Genomic DNA, 24173 nt, shown 5'->3' with positions numbered 1-24173 from the left:
AAAAGAATTCCCTGGTCTTTGCCAAGGGGCTGTGTACGTAAGGGCACATCTTTTAGAACACAGCCTGGCAGTTGAAAATTGGCTTTCACTTCCTGTTTGTGCAGAGCCTCAAAATTAGGCACAGGCAAGAATTTCGGGTAGCCTCGGATCTTCCACAAGCATGCACACAACTCCACGTATCTGTGGCATTCTAGAATTCCTAGAACCATGTCTTATGGATACCTATTCCCCTAGCTTTTCCTTTTAAGCTTTTTGGTTGTCTGTTGCTTGCCTCAGCTCTTATCCACCTCCTAAGGCAAGTGCAACATTAAAACTCCTGCCTGGTGCTGGGAAAACTGGAGAGCTACATGTAAAAGAATGAAATTAGAACATTCTCTAAAACCATACACAAAAATAAACTCAAAATGGATTAAATACCTAAATGTAAGACTGGATACTATAAAACTCCTAGAGGAAAACATAGGCAGAGCACTCTTTGACATAAATCACAGCAATATCTTTTTGGATCTGTCACCTAGAGTAATGGAAATAAAAACAAAAATAAACAAATGGGACCTAATTAAACTTAAAAACTTTTGCACAGCAAAGGAAACCATAAACAAAATGAAAAGACAATCTATGGACTGGGAGAAAATATTTGCAAACAATGTGACCAACAAGGGATTAATCTCCAAAATATACAAACAGCTCATATAGCTCAATATCAAAAAAACAAAACCCAATCAAAAAACACGCAGATCTAAACAGACATTTCTCTAAAGAAGACATACAGATGGCCAACAGGCACATGAAAAGATATTCAACATCGCTAATTATTAGAGAAATGCAAATCAAAACTCACACACAGTTAGAGTGGCCATCATTAAAAGTCTACAAACAATAAATGCTGGAGAGGGTGTGGAGGAAAAGGAACCCTCCTGCAGTGTTGGTGGGAATGTAAATTGGTGCAGCCACTATGGAGAACAGTATGGAGGTTCCTTAAAAAACTAAAAATAGAGCTACCACATGATCCTGCAATCCCACTCCTGGGCATATATCCGGAGAAAACCATAATTTGAAAAGATACATGCACCCCAGTGTTCACAGCAGCACTATTCACAATAGCCAAGACATGGAAGCAATGTAAATGTCCGTCGACAGATGAATGAATAAAGAAGATATGGTGTATACACACACACACACAATGGAATATCACTCAGCCATAAAAAAGAATGAAATAATGCCATTTGCAGCAACGGATGGACCTAGAGATAATCACAGTAATTGAAGTAAGCCAGACAGAGAAAGACAAATATCATGATATCACTTATATGTGGAATCTAAAATATAACACAAATGAACTTATCTACAAAACAGAAATAGACCCACAGACACAGAAAACAAACTTATGGTTACCAAAGGGGAAAGGGGAGGGGAAGGATAAATTAGGAGTTTGGGATTAACATATACGCACTACTACATATAAAATAGATAACCAACGAGGACCTACTATATAGCACAGGGAACTATACTCAGTATTTTGTAATAACCTATAAGGGAAAAGAATCTGAAATATATATATATATAACTGATCGCCTTGCCGTATACCTGAAACTAACATGACATTGTAAATCAACTACATTTCAATTAAAAAAAAAAACCCCAAAACTCTTTCCTGTAATTGTTTTCAACAAATACCTCTCCAGGGAGAATAACTTTCACACTGGGTCAACTTTGAGTTAGCTCAACTACAGACAGTGTGGTAAGTGGGATCTTCCAGGGAACCATCAGACAGGCAAAATAATGACAATTCTTGGGGATGAGGCTTTGAAAGAGCTCTACTTTTGTTTTGCTTCTTTTCGTGGCTGCTTGTCTGCACCAAGAATGTGGGCTTAGTTGTTAAGGCTCCTGCAGAGCTGGAAAATGAGGAATGCAACTTGAGCAAATTGAAACACCACAAAGGTCAATGATCTTATCAAGACTCAGTGGTCCTTGCTCTGCCATTTTCACTGACATCACTTGGAAAAAGCTTTCGGACCATTTGCAATGTCTTAGGTCCTATTTCTACTAGTCACCTAACTGCAGGCAACCAATGGACTTTCTTCCCATGCCCCTACACACTTATGGCCACCTAGATGTGAGGAGAGACAAAGCTCTTCTCAAGAAGCCCCTTTACCTTGAATTCTTTTCACTCACATTCTCTTTGACTTTGCCATTTCTTACCATGAGTGTCAGAACCACAAGAAACTTTCCTCTCATGTATACTGGGTCCTACCACCTTTGTGGCAGGCATGATAAGAGTTCAAACCAGGTTACACAAGAAGTAAGATGTTAAGTGAAAAATTTACCGTCAACACAAAAAATGCGTTTTGATTGTTTCTAACTAGGTCTGAGGCAATATAACAGTACCTGCTGTTACTTTGGGTACCAGAAATGAACCAACTTCCCATTTTTGGGGGGTGGCTAACATTACCGGAAAGCCTGTTTTAGAGCTTAGTGGTAACCTAACCCCAAGCATTGTGCCATGTTCATTTCTAACTGAAGGTTTAAGCAAGTTACGTGTCACGGACTAGGGATGGCAGAGCTACCAGACATCTGAGAAACACTTTCAATCAACCCAGATCCCCTCTATTTAAATGGCAATTGATGCCTGGGTTAACCTATGACATGCTTTGGGTTAGTTTAACCTCAGGTTTGCTTTTGGGGATTAGCTCACCATCTTTCTCTATCCTTTTCCTGCTTTTATTAGTTTGTTGCTTCAACATTCTTCCACTTTCTCAGCAAAACCTTATGGTGTCTCACATCAGAAATTGTTTGTGTAGGGACTTCCCTGGTGGTGCAGTGATTAAGACTCTGCGCTCCCAATGCAGGGGGCCGGGGTTCGATCCCTGGTCAGGGAACTAGATCCCATGTGCATGCCACAATTAAGAGTTTGCATGCCACAACCAAGAAGCCCGCCTGCCACAACTAAGGAGCCCATATGCCACAACTAAGGAGCCCACCTGCTGCAACTAAGACCCAGTGCAACCAAAATAAATAAATAAATAAATAAATATATATATATATATATATTTTTAAAAAGAGGTTATCCCATTAAAAAAAAAAATTGTTTGTGTAATCCCCTAGTGCATAAACGGGCAAGGCATTTTTTAAATCAAGGATCTCCCCCAAATACCAAATTTCACAAATCTTTCTCTGCAGAATAATCACCATTGACATCCTTCTTGTCTTTCTCCCCGACTAAAATGTAAGCTTCCTGAGGGCAGAGACTTCATTCCTGGTGTAGCTCCAGGATTTAAGACAGTGCCTGCTGCAGAGTGTGTACTCAAAAATGTTTGCTGAAGGGCTTAAAAGCGAAAATGCAATTTTTCTTTAAGTTTAGAGACGGGCGAAGAGGAAGAAATATTTTAAGATCAAATCACTGGCTTTTCAAATCAAGCCTGCATTTCAGTCCTAATCAAGAAAGAAGACAGATAAGAATCATAGGAAGGCAAGAGGAGTAAACCACCCTCAAGAAAATGAGAAATAACACAGAAAGAGGAAGGCAGAGAAATGGAGACTCACATGAGTGCTGGAGACTGTGAGGTGCGGAAACGACCTAGACAGTGGAGAGTGTTCTACACCCGTGTACTTTTACTGTCTTCCGTTAGATTAGGCTCTGACTTGGAAGGGATGGTCACAGTCAGACATGAGAGAGGGGACTGGTGCTACACTGAAATCAAACACCTACCCAATCAGTTTGACACTGGCAAGGGAAGAGCTTTCCAATTCCAAATTCATTTTTGCTACCCAGTTTTACATCTGAATCCCCTACACCAGAAGGAACCACAACAAGGGAAGGAGCAGGCAGAGAGCAAAGACTGCTAAGCATGCCCGGGGATAAACTGAGAACAATGACACGCTAGCCTGGCTCATCATTTCAGGGCTAAATGAATTGTGAACTGAACTCCAATTATCCTTCCCCAACGAGCACAGCCAACTGCCCGATCTCACTGAGGTTGGGCTTGGCCAGCGGAGTATTAGCAGCAGTGATGCATGCAGAGGCATGAACTGTGCGGGTCAGGCTTGCCTTCTTGTGCTTCGTTCACAGAGAACACAGATGGAGCAGATCGAGCCCAACTCACGATGAGCGGTCAAGCCCAGCCAGACTCCAGATTGAGGCGTCACCCGGCTGAGCCCGTCAGCCAACCTGCAAAGGCATAAGTGAGGATGAGTATTTTAGCTTGACGAGACCTGAGGCAGCAACAGCAACAGAAATGTAAGCAGATGTCATTCTCTTAGGCTCCATCACGAGGACACATTCCGTTCTTCACTGCTCTGTGCCCAGAGCCTAGCACAGTTCTTGGGACACAGCAGGTGTTCAATAAACATCTGCTGTGGTACATTTCTGTTTCTTTTAAAACTAGTGACCTAGGATAATAAAACTGACAGGAACTTACATAATTTAGTAGTCAAGCATATGGTCCAACTTCAAAATTGCCAATTTCAACAAGGACCGGAAAGCATATTAGAGGTCATCAGGTGATTGAGCACCAGTGGTGGAAATGACTGCCTGGATGTGAATCTAGGCTTCATGAATTACTGGCCAAACAAGCTTGGGCAGAAGTCACTTCACCTCTTTGCCTTATTCCTCACCTGTTAAATGGTGCTATTAATAGGACCTACCTCATAGGACAGTTGTGTGGATTAAGATATGGATTTCAAGTACTTACAACCTTGCCTGGTACATGACAAACACCGTAAATGCACCTTCTGTTGTTATTATCAGCATAAGATGATTTGGAAAAGTTATTAACGTCTTCTTGACCTGCTCCTCCAATCGCCTATTTATATCTACTTGTTCTCACTTCTAGCTAATCTCTGTACATGTTTATAATAAGCTTTTTTTTTAGCTCGGGAATGCTAAGTGCTCATATCTATTCCATCCACCTCCCCTCCACCAACCATTTTAAGAACTGCTGATTTTGTTCTTTTCATCCAAGATATCATTTGCCCCTTCTCCACCTGCTCAAATCATATTTGTTCCTCCATGTCCAGCCTAAATGCCACCTCTTCCAAGAAGCCCGTTCTGATCACCCTTCCCAGAGTGAACTTGTTGTTCACTGACCCTCCATAGTTAGCAGTTCATCTCTACCTCAATTACACTTTCACACTTTCCACTTTTAGGTACGTACCTTTCCATGATGAAATTGTGAGCTCCGAGAGGACAAGATCCCAATTTCTAGGCTCACTTTCTGCCCATTCCCATGCCCAAGTATATAGCGGGCAAGCAGTAAGTATTTGTTGAATAACTGTATTTGAAAAGCCCATTTAGAAAGGTTCATCTAAATTGTAAAACAGCTTTATTGAAAACTCAGTAAGTTTCTAAAGAAAGGTAAAAACCAGTTACAACTGAACACTAATCAGATATTTTAAGGGAAAAGAAGTTTGCACATGAAAGACACTTGATTTATTGCATTAAAAAACTTTATTTCATTTAAAAGGTCCAATATAAGCGAAATTAAACCCCAAATCGACAGCTACACTTACAGATATCCTGAACTAAATGGCACTGTTTTGAGTTGTGTGTCTTATTAAAGGAGATCATTTGCTATTACCACCACTGCCCTAAAAGTAGTTCTACAACAGAAGCTGGTATTATAATACATAGCAGATACTTCAGATGTCATCTTTCATGCAGAAGTTAAAAAAGCAAACAGGCTTTTCTATTCTGTGCAGGTATAAAAACCACTACAGAACAGGGCCTGAATGCCTCTGACATACAAGGTGTAACTATAAAGGAACTCACTGGCGCTGTGTCCCTTCATTCAAGCAGTCCGCGTGCTTCCCCCAACAATACTAGTGCCATTAAGATACTGTTCTGGACAGTACTTTGGGTCTCCCCTCACCAGGTGCCGACCAAAGGAAGTGGTTGATCAAGCTGGGGGACAGACTATCACAAAATGGGATCACAGAGCAATGGAATAGCTTTCCTAAGTGGGCAAGTGATTCGGAAGACCCACCTCACCAGTATTTCCAGTCATGGCATCATTTACATAAAATGATGCAAGATCTAAATTCTGGTATGTGTGAGGATAAATTAAAAACAGCTTGTTACTTTATAGCTACACCTTGGGTTTCATTAGAGGCGGTAAATCTAACAGTGTGTCTAATGAGTCCTTCTGGAAATCACTTCAGCAGACAAGTCAAGTAGCCTGCAAAAGAGAAGACACGGCAGAGGGCATAAGTCATCCTGCCGAGGTTCTCAGCCTTCTCTTGGAGGACAGACCAGGGCCCAAGGACAGAAGTTCCCAGTTGGGAAGGAGGCTTCAGCTCCACCTAAGGAAGACCTTTCTAACAGAGCTGCTCAACAACTGAATGGACTGCTTGGTGAGGTAGAGTCACTGGAAGTATTCAAGGTGGAAAGATCACCCTTGTAGAAGGGACTCCTGTATTTGCTAAGAGGTTAGACTGGATGAACCTCAGGTCTCTTTCAATTCTGAGATTCTAGAAAATTCCCTCAGGGAATTCAGAAGAGAATTCCTAAAAGGAAAGAGAAAGCACACGTATGTATACTTTTAGAATCCTCTTGAGTTTTTTCTTTTTTTCAAAAGGTACAATAGAAAATGTAGTCCGCTGTCTTTAAAATGCATATTCACCTTCCTACCACTAATAATTAGGAAGGGTCCATTATGACTTCTTTATATTAAAAAGAAAAGATGGATGATTACATTTATAATTTCTGTAAATATTTTAGAAAAAAATGCTTAAAATCTAGTAGTCAATGCCCTAGAAACTTTATAGATTTTTAGGGAATATGCACAGATACAAATACATTATTAAATACAACTCACATCTGTGTTTTATTATACTCTAAAATATACAGGAATCTTGATGTACTGAAAGAGTGCAAGTAAATACAGTATTCAAGCAGTCACTATTTCTATTTACATGCTCATTAATTCTTCAAAAACCCACAAAATTATCAAATAGATCAAAATACTGTTCTGTGTTTTCACACTTTATATTCAGAAAAACCAGCTGATAATTTACAATGTCATAAAGTTTCCAGTTTCACAATACAAAAAGAATAAAATGAAATTGGGTATCATTTTGTGAAAATTTATGGAACTCTACCCAGACCTGGAAGACCCCCTACATATGTGAAATCATTTTCACTGGGAAAGTGACAGTTACAGTAAAAGCAGACCCATATAAATTGTTATTTAAAAGCCTAAACATCAGCCTTTCCCCCCTCTTTTTGTTATTTAAAAGGCAGTCTTCCAATTCGGCAGGCAATTGCTTCCTTCCCTAAACAGTAGCATGTTATAAACACCCTACTTTAAAGTCAATAAGACCTAAAGGCTTTAGTATTTTAAACCTTGCCCAGTATAGAAATGCCTTCCGAGAGAAACCTGATGGCGTTAACTTATGAATAACAAGGGTGTTTCTCTTTTTGATTCTTCACTAAACAATGACAACGAAAATCCCCCAATCCACTGTGGAGGCACAAGGGCGACACAGGCGATGAAGGTGTACCATCCAAAGTAGTGAGGTTGAAAACTCCACTCCCCAGGACCACTTGGCTGCAATAGGGTGAAAATCATCTACTTCCTGATTTCATGAAATTTCCTTCTTCTAGGAGATTCTTTACATTTTCAAACAAAAATAGTTCAATTTTAAACCTAAACCATTCAAAACTGGGCAACAATAGCCCGACACCAATCTACCTCATGTCTACATCACAAATATTTTCACCCTGACTGCACCCAATCAGCTGGTTTTCAATTCTAATATTATAAAAGTTGGAATTTTAAAATTTTTATGTAAAAGAAAAAAAAATGTAAAAATACATCTGCTTTCTCTCATGGTTTAATACAGTATTAGAAGGCTTTCAGATGTTTTCTTAAAAAAAAAAATCAACATTTAAAACCAAATCTCAGCTTCATTTTCAGAAATATTAAAGTTTGGTTTAGATAATGTCTCATTTCACCCGCTCCAGCTTCCGCAAAGTGGCATTCTATTAAAACCCTTTGAGTTATTTGGTCCTTTGGCAATTTGCTGTGCACATCATGCCTACTGTACCAAACTTTTATTGCCCTTAAATTTAGTTGTAGTTTTACTGATAAAACTGAAATCTAGTGTCCTTATCTCTTCTTTCACGATAGCGTTGCTTGTGTGAGCAGATTACGGTACACAGTGTCCCAAATAATTCTTGGCACTGCAAAACCAAATTACATAATTCCACAAAGCAATGTGCCATCAAAGTGTTTTCCTCTGGTCAAGTTTATTTCAAGATTCTAGAAGTTCCTTTTGCAAAACTTGCCTTTAAAACTCTTCTTCCTAATGTTACCACATTTCTTCTATTCGTCCACTCTGTCATCTTTCCTCTTAGGTTGAATTTGTATGTGAATAAGAAAGTGCCTTTTTCCAGAAAAGCACAGTTGGAAGCGTCAGTGCCAGAACTCCCCCCTTGGACCTCTGGCTCAGCCGGTCAGTAGGTCTCGGAATCGGAGTCATTGAGCTCGTCCACATCAGTGTATAAGTACTCCTGCTCCCCGCTGATGTTGTTGAAGCTGCAGTAGGAGCTGGGTTCATTCCTCATGATGGGCAAGGCTTCGAAGCTGACTGTTTTTGAGGTGTTTGTATAACGGTTAATGGCATTGAATGTCAGAGATGATAAAGGGCTACTTGATGAGACAGGCATCATGGTGGCCAAAATGAGAGCGAGGCAATCAGCCACGTCCTTGTTGGGAGCACAGGCCAAAGCTGGGGTATAGCCTAGAATTAAAGATAAAATTTAAAAATTACTCATCCTAAGACTCATTTCACTAATACAAGGAAATAAGCCTAAAGCCCTTCAACTTTACACATACTTTAAATTACCTAGCTTATATAATAAATTGGTTTTACTGGAATGACTGAGAACTTTCCAATAAGTAGAGAAAGAGGAAAGTCATAGAAATCTAGGGTGGGAGGAGACCTAACAGACTACATTATAGCAGAGGAAACTGAGGCCCAGGATGGATGATTCCTCCACTATCTCACAACTTACCTCTATCCGTCCAGATTCATAGACAATATCAGACTAGAATAAGCGGAAAAAAACAGACTGACCAATCTTTGTTCAGAATGGTGGGAGAGTCTTACTGTTAATTTGTCGTTCTGTAAGTGCTTACATGCTGAGAAACGTACATGTGCACAGATTGGTGAATGAGGCTCTGAGCAGGTGCTCAAAAGATGCTTGTTCAATGAATGACTCATGGCCATCAATTAACTTCTCTTTTAGGGTCACAGTCCACTGAAGAAAAACAGATAAACTAAACAGGTTTAAAGCTCCTAAGTCAAAACAAATGTTTCCTTTGTATATGTTCCCTTCTTTAGCAGAAGAAGACTGACTTTAGCCCTAAGGCACCACAGAGCATCAATACAACAGAGGAAGGAAACACTTGGTTGGGTAGGGAGAGAAGATTGTGAGAACATAGAGCCTAATTTAATCATCAACCTCTGTTGTTACTGGAGCAATTTATAACTGGATCATTAATTTGAAGGTTAGAATTGATTGTAAAATAAGCTGGGTACTTACTATGACTTGCCAACTTTGGACCGTGATTACTATTTCACATTGCAAAGTATGTCAGAAGACATCAGGTCACAGGCGACCTTCATTATCATCTGTTATACTATCCCTTCCATCTCTTTATAAGGAAAAGCTATATAAAACCTTGAAAATGATCAACAAAGATTGCCTATTGGCTATTGATTTAGAGCCTCACAGTGTGACCAAATATATTATACAGGTTAGTGATTTAGGCTCCTGATTTTCATCTCTATAGTTGCTCTATTTCCAGAAATGTAATTTACTGATAGTGAAAGTTTCTTTTATAGCTAGGAGAGTCTGAACTTATCTTAGTGGGTGATACCACTCACTTCTATGGATTTCGTGACTACATTTTACTGATGATTCCCAAATCCCTATGTCCAACCTAGATCTTGCTGACTTTGGGCTCCAGATCCATATATCCACAATCCAGTTACCCACTTGGAGTTTCCAGTGAACTCTTCTCATGTCCCTAACTGAACCCAGCTCTTCCTCCTACATTCTCATCTTAAACAATGGCACTTCCCCCACACATCACCCCACACCAGGCTGCAGGCGACTTCTTCCCTCGCAGAGTTCCAATGAGTCCCATCAAAAGGGCTCTAGAAACATCAACGTCCTTTCATCTCCAATGTCTCTGCCTTAATTCTGCCCACCCCCTCCTTCCACCCCTAACTGTGAACTTGTTTCCTAGTCTAGGCTTGCTCCTCTTCAGACTAGCTGCTGTCTCCCTGATACACAGATCCTTTGCCACTTGACCTAAGAGACTCTGGCGTAACTCAGTACTCATGTTGCCCTGCGTTGTATCTCTAAATACATCACGCTCTCTGCTTAAAAAGTTTTCTCCCCACTTTTTACTTGTCCTTTGGATTTTGGCTCAGAACGCACTTTTGTGGGATGCCTTCCCCGATATCTCTCATGGCATTCTAGGGTTACTCTAACTGAACTGCGTCAAGGGCCTTGTGACAGCCTGTTTATATGCACTGCCATTCAAGGAAGCAGGCTGTCTTACTCTACACTGTACCTGCAGGATTTAGCACAGTTCTCGGCACATCATCACCTAACACATACCCACTGAGCCCCACATGGCCGGGCGCTCTTCTAACTGCTTAGAGTAGATCTGTGAGTGCAGCTGACAAAGACTCCTGCCCTCATATGTTAGAAGATAAACTCTATGGAAAAAAGAATGAGGAAGGAGTAGAGCAGGTTAAACAAGAACTGAAAATGCTATGGGGGGGGGTGTGCAGCAGGCTGCAGTGTACAATAGTCAGGATGGGATTCATTGAAGAGATGACATTTGAGTTAAGACTGGAAACAGGTGAAGGGTTTAGTCAGAGATCGCTGGGGGCAGAGTGTTCCAAGCAGAGGAAGCAAGCAGCCGGAACAAACATGACAATGCATGTACATCCCTGGTGTGAGGAGCCGGCGACGGAGGAAGAGTAGGAGATGAGGTGGGAGAGGTAATGGGGAGCGGGACGACCTAGTAGGGCCTTGGAGATCATTTAAGGATTATCAGTACACTGAGATTCAGAGGGAAGCATCTTCCCATGTATTTTAAAAGGATCCTGGCCAGGGTGGTAGATGAGGGAAAAAAGTGGGCATAATTTGAATATACTTTGGAGGTGGGTCAGTAGTACATGCTGGTGGATTGTGCCCTGGGTGTGAGAGGGGTCGAGGAGCAACTGTAAGGATGGGAACGGTCACCAGCTGAGCCAAGGATGGCTGTGGGCACAGCAGGCTCGGCAGAGGGGGAGAGAAAGGCCTATCAGTTCAGTTCTGGATGTGTGCATTAGACATCCACTGTCAATTAGGCAGCTGGAGACAGAAATTTAGGAATTCTCAGCACAGAGGTAGTGTTTAGAACCAAAGGACTGGATGAGGTCACCCAGGGAGTGAATGTAGGTAGGGAAAGCAAAAAGAACTCAGTACTGAGTCCGAGAGCCCTCCAATATTAACAAGCTGGGGATAGCGCAAGAAATTGTAACTAGTACTGTAGGAGGAAAACTAAGAAAATGTGGAGTCCTGAAAGCCAAGTAAAGAAAGTTTATCCAAAAAAAGGGATACACCTGAAACTAATATAATACTGTATGTCAGTTATACCTCAATAAGAAATGAGTAAAATAAAAAATAAACAAAAAATTTTCAGTTCCAGTAAATCTGGTTATTTAAATCTAACCAACAAAGTAGTGAGTTACAAATCCTCACCTGGTTATCAATTCAAGGAACCAGGCATTTGTGAACAAAGAATGTCCTAGGGACCTCCCTGGTGGTGCAGTGGTAAGAATCCGCCTGCCAATGCAGGGGACATGGGTTCAAGCCGTGGTCTGGGAAGATCCCACATGCTGCGGAGCAACTAAGCCAGTGCGCCACAACTACAGAGCGTGCGCTCTAGAGCCCGCGCTCCTCAACAAGAGACGCCACCGCAATGAGAAGCCCACATACCACAACGAAGAGTAGCCCCTGCTCGCCGCAACTAGAGAAAGTCCACGCACAGCAACAAAGACCCAATGCAGCCAAAAATAAAATGAATAAAATAAAATAAATTAACAAAAAAAAAGAATATCCTAAAGAAGGATATTATAATCAAATCATATGTATTCTCTCCGACTCTCCCTCTTATCCTGCCCTGAAGTGATCTGTACCTACTGATCCCAGGAACAGTGTGCAGCACAATGGAAAGTATGGAGATTTTTGGGGGGGAATAGTGGACACTAGCTATGGTAAACTGCAACCTTCACATCCCTTATTCACATATGTTTTCAATTCCACATTAAAAGCCTTTTCTTATTTTTAAAGAAGAAATAATCAGTTGTGTCAAATTCTGATGTGTCAAGTGAAAGGAGAGGTGACTCCTAGTATTGCAGTGGTCACTGGTGACCTTGCTGAGAACCGTTCTGTAGCGCGATGGGGGTAAAAGCCTGACCGGGGGGATTCACGAGAGCAACAAAAAGGAGACGTGGAGACAGAGGGAGAGCCAACTTTTGAGTAACTGTGTTGCAAAGGGGAACAGAGAAATATGGCAACAGCTGGTAGGAGCAGTGGGAGTAATGAAAGATTTTTTAAGATGAGAGAAATAATGTTCCTATGCTGATGGGAATAATCTAGAAAGATTCCTACAAAAAAGTCATTATTACAGGACACGAAAGCAAAGAATTGCTAACATGGCAGTCTCAAGTATGCAAAAGAGTGCATAAGTGGGAAGATTAGCTTTAGACAAAACCTGGCATTTAAGTAAGGGCCTTGATAAATATTTGTTGACAGAACAAATTCTTTGAATACTAAGATAAACAAAGGCGGTATCACTAAACCAAAGTTAGTAAACCCTAACTCTGATTTAATAAATACATGAAACTCAGAAGTTCACCTGTTAGATGGACTTTTCCTGCTTCTCTTGCCCTTATTCCCTTTGCCACAAAGTGTAAGTCCTAGTCAGTATTAACTTCAGCTCTTCTCTTTGACCAATAAAAAATATCCAAGTCTACTTTACTTCAAATATGGATCATCAAAAGATGAAAGCTTCTAACAGGTTAAGGAAAGAGAATACAGAAGCTACTTACCATTTTCATCTACTGCAAGCACACTTGCTCCTTTCCCCAAAAGTTCTTGAACCACCATTGTTAGCCCATTTCGGGCAGCAACATGCAGAGGTCTGGAGGGAAAAAAAAATGTGTACACGTACATGTGTGCACGCCCATGCGTGTGTGTGCTCGTTCACTCTCTCTATCCTGGTTGTTGAAGACCATTTTTGCTTGGCTGTGCAGATCCAGAGATGCAAACTGGAGGCCCGTGGTCCTGACAGCGATGAAGATGGGAGCGGGGCACGGCAGAGCCAGCGTGCAGTGCACTGTCAGGCCCCGTCATGCAGCTGAGCTCAGCACTGGGCCCATCAACAGGTTTCCACCTTCACCAAACCCTTTTGTGAGTTTCCTTCAAGACTCAATGTTTGAAGAGATTTTACTAACTAAACTGCCTTCTTAAGTTGTTGTTTTAAGAAATGTGGTTGGCAAACACGTATAATAGAATATACAATAAAAACTGTAAATTGCAACAGCACAAATTCCAACAGGCTCTGAAAACAGTTTACAGGTTCCATGACTCATTTTTGGACCCTTAAGGGATCTGACTGATACATGAATGGGAACCAGTATTATAAGGTTTTTCTCTTTACTAAGTCTCAAAGTAGAATAGCAAATGAAAATGGAGAGAGGACAATGGGAGACACTGATCCAGGATTTAAGGAGTCACCTGGAGGCTGGCGGTTCACAATTAGAACCTGATTATTTCTGAAATCTCTCTAGCTTACAGACACGTATAAAACTTTTTGCCTCATTTACTGCTAGTGTCAAATAATGTATTATTCCAGTTGGTTGCCATAAAACACACAGAACAGTATTACTTTCCTCCACAAAATTGGATTGAGAAACAACACATTTCAATTCAAAAGCTTTTTTAGTAATATGCCTTTTAATTATGATGATTTTAGAAATGAGTTTTGTCACTTATAAGGACTGTTCCTTATTTTTTAACTGCTTCTGTGACAGACTGATTCCAATGGTCCCATGTTAAAAAAGAACCCCATTAATCATTTTTATAATTATAGGTCACAAGGTTTACACTAGACACTGAAAGTACTCACGTTTGCAAAGCTGCATTGGTTGCATTGATGAGGTTTCTATCTGTTATCTTTTCCAGTATTAACAAGGCACTAGTTTCATGACCCTAAAATTATGGCAAATAACTCTTAAAAACTTCAGCACCATTAAAGATGAATTTATACACTCAATACACCCCAACCCTAGTCCATGTAACATATACATCACCGTACATATGCCATGCATTTTCTTGGCTAATGCCTTAAATATTTGCCCGAACATGTGTTGGTGTAATGGGGTTACAGAAGAGGACAGGAATATTTAAGATCAGAGAGATTAGAGAAAGACAATCATCACGTTTAGGCTTGTGGTCCAAAACTTACTTGGCTTACTGGAAACTTTCATATACCACGGTGCTTAACACATCAGTATTTTTTCCCAAGAAATCTGATGTCAGTGATTATTAGAGAGGTTTGGTCCCTAGCTCTGTTCATTTTAGTTAAGTGGAAAAACTTTAAATGCCACTGTTGATATTAACAATGAAAATATATCCTTAGGATGTGTACCTACCTTGCTGCAAGCCAGATGGAGGGCGGTGTTTTTACTGCTATCTTGTAAAGTCAGATCTGCACTAGCACTGCTAACCAGCATCTCTGCGAGGAAAAATTTTATCAACTCTTTTGTTTATGAACATACACCTCAGATTACTAATAACTCACTGTAGAGAAATGAAGACAGAAAGGAAAAATATCCCTCCAGCAAAAACTTAAGTGCAAAAAACACACTGTAATATAAAGGTCTATACCATATTGTTATACTGTTGTATAAGTAACAGACAAGAACAACAGCAACTACCATTCCTTTTGTGAGGTTTTACTAAATTTCAAAGACTGTTTTAAGTGCTCTGGATTTACAGTAACTTATTTACCCCTCAAAACAACCTTACAAAGTATATACTGTTATTTTTCTCACTTTATAGATGAAAAAATTGAGGCATGAGGTTGCTTAGTTGGCAATCTAGGACCACATTCGACCTGACTCCAGAGCCAGGGTTCTTAACTACTATCCTAACACTGCCTGGTAACGTCACTATTCAATCAGTAAGGGCAAATGGAAATACTGTGGGCCTAATGAAAACGTGGGTGTAAGCAAGTAAAAGGTTTTAAATCTCAGGAGCGGTGAGATAACTAATGCAAAATTCAGTGAACTAGAGTCAGATGGGAGCTACATTATACATAAGCAATATCCACACTTAGAGTAATAAAAGCCTTAAGCAGTTTCTTTACCAACTGTATTTGTCTGTCCGTTTTCTGCAGCCATCATGAGAGGTGTTTTCCCAGAGGAGTCCACAGAGTTGACATGAGCATTATGGCTGAGTAGCAGCTGCAAACACTCTACATGGTCTGTGAAGGCGGCCGCGTGGAGAGGAGTTCTGCACACAGAGAAATGGAAAGACTGGACTAAATCTGTGCACTGTATACTCAATTTATGAAAGCAATTTTCAAGGGTTTACATACTAGGCATTGCTTGGACACAAATAGGCTTAATGGGGGAAGCTTACTTAACTCCTGCCACAAAAATTTGTATTTCTGATAATATAGAAGTCCCTTAATTAAACTAGTATAAAGATAAATTATGAAATTGCCAAAAAAAATTACATCATTAAAGGAAATTCTAAAAGAAATAAATCCTGACCCAAATACTGCCATCTATTACAAACGCTGGACTCTTCCTATTTAGAAATCTGTTAACTTTACTAAAAAGAGTCTTTGGGTAACAAACACACATCTTTTTAAAAAAGGGAAATCATTTAGCCAGGAAGACTGGCTAAAAGTCATGGTAGAAAAGCCTTTTACAATGAGAACGTAATTAAGGTTTTGTAACAATTTATACTTGTAAATATAAAATCAACTTTTAGTTAATAATGGGGTCTCTTTAAATTCTTCCACACTAATCTAGTAGTTAAAATTTCCTACATGGTTGACTTCCTACCTTCCTTTTGAATCTGTGGCGTTCACGCTGCTGGCGCCTAACGTGTCAATTAACATCTCAGCAGCACCTTCGTTGTCATTTATCCTGTGAAGGTAACAAGGTGATCACTCTCACAGCCATGGTGTATTTCTCAAACACTCAAACCAAATCCGATTCATTCTGCCTTTACTTACACAGCACAATGCAATGGACTGAAAGCATTTCCTTCCGTTTTCTGGAAAACATCCTGTTCTAAAAGGAGTTCTACACATGTCTCGTGACCTAAATAAGTAAATGAGGATCAGATATTAAAATCCAAAAAAGATAGTGACGTGCCCATACACACCAACATATCCCTACAGATAAGACTTTACATGGATTACAAGTAATCAGTTCCCTGAACCCATTAAACATCACATTTTTAGGCACTTTGGAATTCAATGTACAACCTCAGGACCTAAAGTACAGTAGCTTCTTACGATAATTTAATATCAGTTTATTATTATTATTTGTGTGTGTGTGTGTGTGTGTGTGTGTGTGTGTTTTAGCTGTGTTGGGTCTTTGTTGCTGCACATGGGCTTTCTCTAGTTGTGGCGAGCGGTGGCTACTCTTCATTGTGGTTGGTGCACGGGCTTCTCATTGCGGTGGCTTCTCTTGTTGCGGAGCACGGGCTCTAGGCTCGCGGGCTTCAGTAGTTGCGGTGCGTGGGCTCAGTAGTTGTGGCACATGGGCTTAGCTGCTCCATGGTATGTGGGGTCTTCCCGGACCAGGGCTTGAACCCGTGTCCCCTGCACTGGCAGGTGGATTCTTAACCACTGCGCCACCAGGGAAGTCCAATATCAGTTTATTATTGACATGACAAATATTTACTTTGTAGGGAAAAAAAATTAGCCTCATTATTCCTTTCTATGGTGACCAGTTAGAGTTATTTGGGAATTATTTTTTAAAATGTCCTATTTATATGGCACAGTATAACTTTCAAAATAATATATGTTTATACAGCATAATTAACTTCACAATTTGAATATTTTCTGGCTCTACTAAGGAGTTAATGGTAAAATCTCAAATTCTATCGAAGTGTTCAGAGGGAAAAAAGTACATGTCCCTGTCCCCACCCCATTCCCCAGTTCCACTCTCTAGTGACCACTAGTGACCATTATTACCTTACAGTTCCAGAAAATTTTTAGGCATATACAACTGCATGCACATAAACACATACTTCCTTTTTAAAAAATTTTTACACAATTGGGATGTTCTGTTCTGCAACTTGTTTTTTACTTTAAAAACTATATATCTTCCCACAGTAGCATATACAGACATCCTATTGTTGAATGTTTGCAAGAACTTCACAGTATCAGAATGTATCATAAAGGATTTAATCTCTAATTATCAGTTTCGAGGTGATTGCTACTTTTTCTTTGTGATATTATCAACAATGTTGTAAATGTTCCAGTACTTAAAAAGTATTTCTTTGTATTTATTTCTAGGAACAATTTTCTAGAAATGATCTTGCTGGGTTAAAGGTCAAGTATATTGATTACTATAGGTGTCAGGCCCACAGTTTTTAATAGCAACTTTGAAAACAGGGGAAAACCCAAACCTCAGATTTTCTTAATCCAATTTTCAAAGCCAGGGTTTTAGTAAAAGTACCCCCACTGCTGTATTAATGGAAGAAAATGAAATGTTGCTTCTTTTATTTCGTTAGTCATTTGGGATGTGCATTAGGAATAAATTAGATTCTTAAACAGCCTCTTTACTTCTATGGCTTAACATCTGGCTAACAAAGTGATGCTCTATTTCTTTTCTTTTTTAATTACTCTAACATTCTCAAACAATAGTTCATCTTAATCTTCATCCTATAATTGTTTTTACCAGGAAAAGAAAGCATGTTTTAGAAAACCTATGGTTATGTTCCATCATGTCAGTTCTTTCATCCAGTGATTCTCAACTGGAGCAATTTTAGCCCTCAGGGGACATTTGGCCATGTCTAGAGACATTTTTGCTTATCACAGCTGGGGATGGGGTAGGGAAGTGCTGTGGCATCTAGTGGGTAGAAGCCGGGGCTGCTGTTAAACCTCTTGCATGCACACGACAGTCACTCACAACGAAGGATTATGTGGCCTCAAAGGTCAACAGTGCTGAGGGTGGGAAACCCTGCTTCAATTCTCCCTCTCCAAATGTTAACTCATGGCCAAGAAGTAACCAAGGAAAGTTGTCCAGTATTGATTTGAGAGTCTCCTATTTTCCCGGGATAGCAGTTCTCAAGGTGTGGTCTGGGGAGCTGCAAGGTGATACTGCAAACTATTCTTTAACGAGCCATCAAAGAAATGTGCCACTCTATTAATATTTTTTTGAAAAAGTTGTTTTTCATAAAAATGCTATTCATATTAACATGTAATGGATTTATTATTATTTTAAAATAAATTAATAAATATCCTTAAATTTCTCAGTCCTAATTTCCAATACAGTAAATACTAAATACTAACAGCTATAAGCCACAGGTCCTGAGACTGAAAGATGTGAGAATCACTGTCTGCGTAGATTGTGGATGGCAAAAGGGAGTCCCGGGGCTCTGGATTCAGCAGTCATTACTGGGGTCATGTCAAGCTGAAAAATTCTTCACTTTGTGTCCTGGTTTATAAAAGTATACAGGATAAAACTGGTCTCTTCATGTTTTAGAGGGATATTCTGAAGATGCTTATAGCTTCGTAAAAATTGACACATTTTTAAAAGGAACACATGAGATCATGGAAGTATTCTTAGTTCTGTGATTGAATTACTCCATAAACTGAAAATCTGACTTTAAAGTTGGGTATGTATAACCAGTTCTCTTCTAAAGCTTTGCCATCATCCCATTTTAATTTTGAGAGAAAGGTTGTTTTCTATCCTGTTGGAGTGCTTCCAATTTTTTTTTTAGCCATACAATAATTACTAGTCAAAGTAAAACTATTTTACATATTCTACTCTCAGAATGCCAAATTATAAAATAGGCTTTTGGCTGTAAATATGGTATTAATTTTACACTGCCTGTACAGTCTCTGTACATATAGCCAACACACATCTAATTCCTTCCAGCTCAATTCAGAATCATCACCAATTTTGCTACAGTCTGGAAATTAGACACATCTGTTATGATCTTTAAATGGCAACCAGGCACGTAGTTTGTGCAAAATTTTGTGTCTTGTACACAACGTGCTCAGAGAATCTAAATTCAGCAGTGATGGAGTAAGAAACTCACTTTAGGAAAACCGTGTTCTCCGGAAAGACGTGGTAGGAATGTTATAATAAATAGCAACTCTCCAAAGGATAGTTACAGCAGTATTTTTACAACTAAATGCTCTACCTGAGGAAAAATACCCTACTGTGTGATTTTTCCAATGGTTAATTCTCACTGACGTAAAAAAAAAAAAAAAAAAAGAACCAATAAAAGTCTGTTTCAAAATAGTTTTATCTGTGGATGTTTTCCTACTATTTGGTTTTCCTTATACTTGTAAGATGTCAAGTTACATTATAAAGACAAACCAATTTCAATGGCAAAATATAGTATCTTCTCTGACTTAGGATTTACCTTGGACAACTTTTGCTATATTCATTAAATACCAACTTTAGTGAGCTGAAAAAGGAAGAAGAGTTGAAATCCAAAGGTTTTATCGTTTTCAAAACTGTTCTGGCTAAGGATCTGAGGTAGTAAAATATGAAACTGACTAAACCAAGCTTTTGAATTAGCAATATATGTAACTATTCAAGTTTTCTATGGCACCATCAGTACTCAGAGTTGCAAAATGACCAAATGTAGCCACAGGTCAATCCTCAAGAAGAGATCAAAGCTTTCTCAGAACAAAAGAATAGAGCTCTCAATTCTGATACAAGAATTAATATGAAAATCAGAATACTGTATCTAGAAAATGCTTATGAAAATGTTTAATTAAACTATAATTTTGCAAGATTCAGATTTCTCCTCTTTTACCACAACTCAACAATTATTTGTCAAAATGGCTCCCAGTAAAAGAACCACATAAAACAGTGTATTACAGAAAGATAGAAACCTCCTCTCTGGCAAGGCAGTCAGCTGAATTTTATAACAGCCACTATGCTTATTTTTTTAAGCAAGTGGATATTATATAAAGAGGCAATTTCTATTTTCTGTACATTTTGAGGGAAAGTTGTTAGAACTGTCAACTAGTTTTGTAGATATGCTATTACAACTAACAATAACCTGAATGCTACACTGAAATTCAAAACAAATAAAAAACCCCTCACATCCCTGCTAAAACCCTAAGCATACACTTAGGTAGGACTGATGTTTTACACTGCATATAACGTACCCAGATGTTTTCTAAGATGATCAAATCTCAACATGCTCTGTTACTTACATTATTTTAGTGACATTTCAAAAGCGAAATCCCATTTTTCACATCTATCCTTTAAAAATAGCTTTATACTTCTCTGATTGACCTTTAATGAGTCTACCTGTAAAAGGACTAACTGTGACGGTTAGTCTCCAGGAGGCTAAAAGTAAGTCTGTTATAATCATGCAGCCAAGTTCACTTAACCACAAAAGTGTCCAAGTTTCTAGTTTCTACTTCCGTGATTTATTCTACTAGGATTTTATTCCCTTAAAATGTTGAACATACATGTTACTGTTGATATAAAGATCTTAACTTGCAACGTGCTCAGAAAACATACACAGATTTCAGTCTAGAATATGATACATTTTCATTGTTTCTCTTACCTGTCATTTTTTCCCTAATAACAAGTATATTTAGAAATAAAAATATAATAAAAATACAAACATAACTATATAAAAGACATTGGAAATAATATTATAAAAGTATATTAATATTAATAACAATATTATTAATAATGTTATAAAAGTAATTAATATTACAAAACTATCTTAAAAATGCAAAACACTTATTGAAGCAAAGGTCTAAAAAACTTTTAAACTTAGTGACTGCTTATCTCAAAACATCTCTGAAAACCAGCATCTTGGCTTTAGCACGACAAGGCACTGGAGTAAGCTATAGCTATGTGGTAGGTTATTCATAATATATCATTCTCATGAAAGTCAGAATGTGTTAGTTAGTTGTCTCTCTGTGGTACATAATGGGTAGGTAACGTGGGTCTGTGTCTGTGTACTTAACCGTTGTAGCAAGCCCAGTGAAGTGCCGTGTATCCATGATTGTCCGCCATGGCTGGATTTGCATCCATAGATGCTGCTGACTGCAGAAGAGCTCCGAGAACACCAATGTGTCCACAGGCAGCTGCCAAGTGTATTGGTGTCCGGCCCCTGCTATCTCGTAATAAGCACTTAGCACCATGTTGAAGCAATGCATCTACACACTCTTCATGGCCTGTGACTGCCTGAAAGAAAAATTATTTGCATGTAGCTGAATACACTATGTTGGGCACTCCATGCCAATTATAGCTAAATTATGAATTTTAAAGTCCATATTCCCCATGTCCTCCCACCAATCAAAGCATTTATCATATTTTGAGTAACCCAGTATTTTTACTGAAAGTGGCTTAAAAATTTAGTTAAAGCAGTGACTTTGTCAAAATAAAAGTAAATATGAAAAACAGGAATAATGGGACTTCTAGTTCAACAAAAAAAATATTTCAAAGGTGAAAAAATTAAGACAAAAATGTGTAAGAAAACAGTTGTGATAATGGAAAAAAGTAAAACTGACATCAATTCTACTCAAGGCTTTAGGGTTTTAAAATTCTTTTTTTTTTTAAATTAATTAATTAATTAATTTTTGGCTGTGCTGGGTCCTCGTCGCTGCGCGCAGGCTCCCTCCAGCCATGGTGAGCGGGGGCCACTCCTCGCTGCGGTGCGCGGGCTTCTCACTGCGGAGCACAGGCCCCAGGCGCCCAGGCCCCAGCAGCCGCGGCACACAGGCTCAGTAGTTGTAGCTCGTGGGCTCTAGAGCGCAGGCTCAGCAGTTGTGGCGCACGGGCTTAGCTGCTCTGCGGCACGTGGGATCCTCCCAGACCAGGGCTCAAACCTGTGCCCCCCACACTGGCAGGCAATTCCCAACCACTGCGCCACCAGGGAAGCCCGCTAAGATTTTAAAATTCTGTTCCAACATTATTCTTCTCTGGATTAAGTTGTGTTTTGTGGTTGTTAAAAATTAGAGTTCAAAAACTAAGATAGTGAAAGAAACAGTAAAGATTATTTGGTAAAAATTAAATGGAGAAAAATATAAACACAGCCTAGTTCAGTTTTAGGTAAAATGAGGTCATAAAAACTTTCAGAAAGGAAGCGAGAACACTTCTGCTTACCCCTCTGTGCAGTGCCGTCCTTCCCCATTTATCTTTGGCATCTACGTTTGCTCCTTTGTTCAGCAGGGAGTAGACACAGTCCGTGTGCCCGTTGAGCACAGACAGCATCAGCGGAGTCCTGGGCAACAACAGGAGCAGCTCCGTCACCACCGAGACTTCATCCATGAAAGTACACTGTGTTGGCCTGCCTTCTAAACATGTCTTTCTGTGATGCAACTTTAAAGTATACTTAAAAAACTGTATTTGATGTTACCCAGTTACACACTATGACAGACTTACTAAAATAGGGGGGCAAAGGTATGAAGATGAACAAACATCCTAAAACTAATTTTAAAAATTATTAAAACTTACTGTCCATTTCCATCTTGAATATCTACTGCATTCTGTGGTTCTGCATTTCCTATTAGTAGCCGTAAGCATTCCGAATGACCATTTGTTGCTGTAAAGTGATATTCAAAAATTTCAGCAATTATATATCTATAAAATGATAAAATAGAAAATGTCCATCTTAAACCACATTTGCTAGATATAATTTTGGAATATTCATTGAATTTAACAGGCAAGAAAGAAAATGCTCATTTTATTTAGCTCTCTGGTGGTGCCAATGTGGTCAGGAAGGGCAGCCTGCCTCCAGCCAAGGGATGAAATCATGATCAGACAAGTCAATCACATCAACTCCCTTCTCCTTTGCCAATGACTGGTTTCAAGTTCTGCCCACTGAGATGTTAAGAAGCCTGGAGGACGCCTGGGAAATATTTTTATTCCTGATAGTGAAAGTCCTCCTTCTTTCCTGATTTTAGATGTGATCCTTGGGGATGCTTCAAGGAAATTCTGTTTGGCCCATCATTTTTTTTCTTAAACTGGATTCACGGATACTCAGTACACAGCAGCTACTGATGAGTGTTCGTATCATCTAAGCTCAACACCCAAAGCAACAGGCATAAGATCCCTGTGGGAAAGGACTGGCTCACATCCAGAACCAATGTCCTTCCATGATTTAAGAGTAAGATGCTCCCCAGCAGGTCTCCAAATTTGAAAGGCATCTTGGTTCTAACCAAGGCTTGCACTTATTGAAGAGGTGGGTGCTAACAGGAACCTGTAACTCTTTCAGTGGGTAGGACTTATGAATTATATGGCATTGGTTAGCCACTTCTGAGGGACTTACTAGTGTCTTGGTTCAATATTTATCTATTAAGAGTGCAAACACTCCATGAAAGCTTTAAATTAGCTCTGCAAATAATGTGCTTACAATGTAATTTTTCAAGTTGCAGAATAATATACAACTTCACTCTTTTTCAGAATAAGGTAACAGAAAATGATAGCATTTTGACTTCTTTTTTTTTTTTTTTAATTTTTATTTATTATTTATTTATTATGTTTATTTTTGGCTGTGTTGGGTCTTCGTTTCTGTGTGAGGGCTTTCTCCAGTTGCGGCGAGTGGGGGCCACTCTTCATCGCGGTGCGCGGGCCTCTCACTATCGCGGCCTCTCTTGTTGCGGAGCAGAGGCTCCAGACGCTCAGGCTCAGTAGTTGTGGCTCACGGGCCCAGTTGCTCCGCGGCATGTGGGATCTTCCCAGACCAGGGCTCGAACCCGTGTCCCCTGCATTGGCAGGCAGATTCTCAACCACTGCGCCACCAGGGAAGCCCAACTTCTTATTTTTACCATATAGCAGTTTATATACATATCCTTATTAGGACTTTCAATCCATTATTAAAATTTTTGTCTTTGAGCCCTGCTTGATTATCTGATAGTTTCTGAAAGGCT

General features: G+C 39.5%; 1 protein-coding gene across 10 annotated transcripts in view; it reads right to left on the bottom strand.

Annotated features, from left to right (window-relative positions):
- Positions 1–5427: 5427 nt before the first annotated feature.
- ANKRD28 (ankyrin repeat domain 28) overlaps positions 5428–24173 on the bottom strand; it is a 175245-nt gene continuing 156499 nt past the window's right edge. For 6 of the 10 annotated variants that reach the window (XM_036851841.1, XM_036851839.1, XM_036851842.1 and 3 more), the window contains 10 exons: positions 22759–22846; positions 22408–22525; positions 21267–21486; positions 16317–16404; positions 16144–16227; positions 15438–15583; positions 14722–14804; positions 14196–14278; positions 13117–13208; positions 8453–8739 (listed from right to left, as the gene is read on the bottom strand). In XM_036851841.1, coding sequence (XP_036707736.1) covers positions 8453–8739; positions 13117–13208; positions 14196–14278; positions 14722–14804; positions 15438–15583; positions 16144–16227; positions 16317–16404; positions 21267–21486; positions 22408–22525; positions 22759–22846 — 1289 coding nt within the window. Of the gene's footprint in view, positions 8740–13116; positions 13209–14195; positions 14279–14721; positions 14805–15437; positions 15584–16143; positions 16228–16316; positions 16405–21266; positions 21487–22407; positions 22526–22758; positions 22847–24173 lie in introns of all 10 variants that reach the window. The other 4 variants (XM_036851838.1, XM_036851837.1, XM_036851836.1 and 1 more) reach the window with 2 other exon arrangements.

This window comes from Balaenoptera musculus, chromosome 4, assembly GCF_009873245.2.
Source record: "Balaenoptera musculus isolate JJ_BM4_2016_0621 chromosome 4, mBalMus1.pri.v3, whole genome shotgun sequence".
Classification (NCBI taxonomy): domain Eukaryota; kingdom Metazoa; phylum Chordata; class Mammalia; order Artiodactyla; family Balaenopteridae; genus Balaenoptera; species Balaenoptera musculus.
Note: the sequence above shows the minus strand (reverse complement) of the source record. Positions and strands in the feature narration are given on the sequence as shown.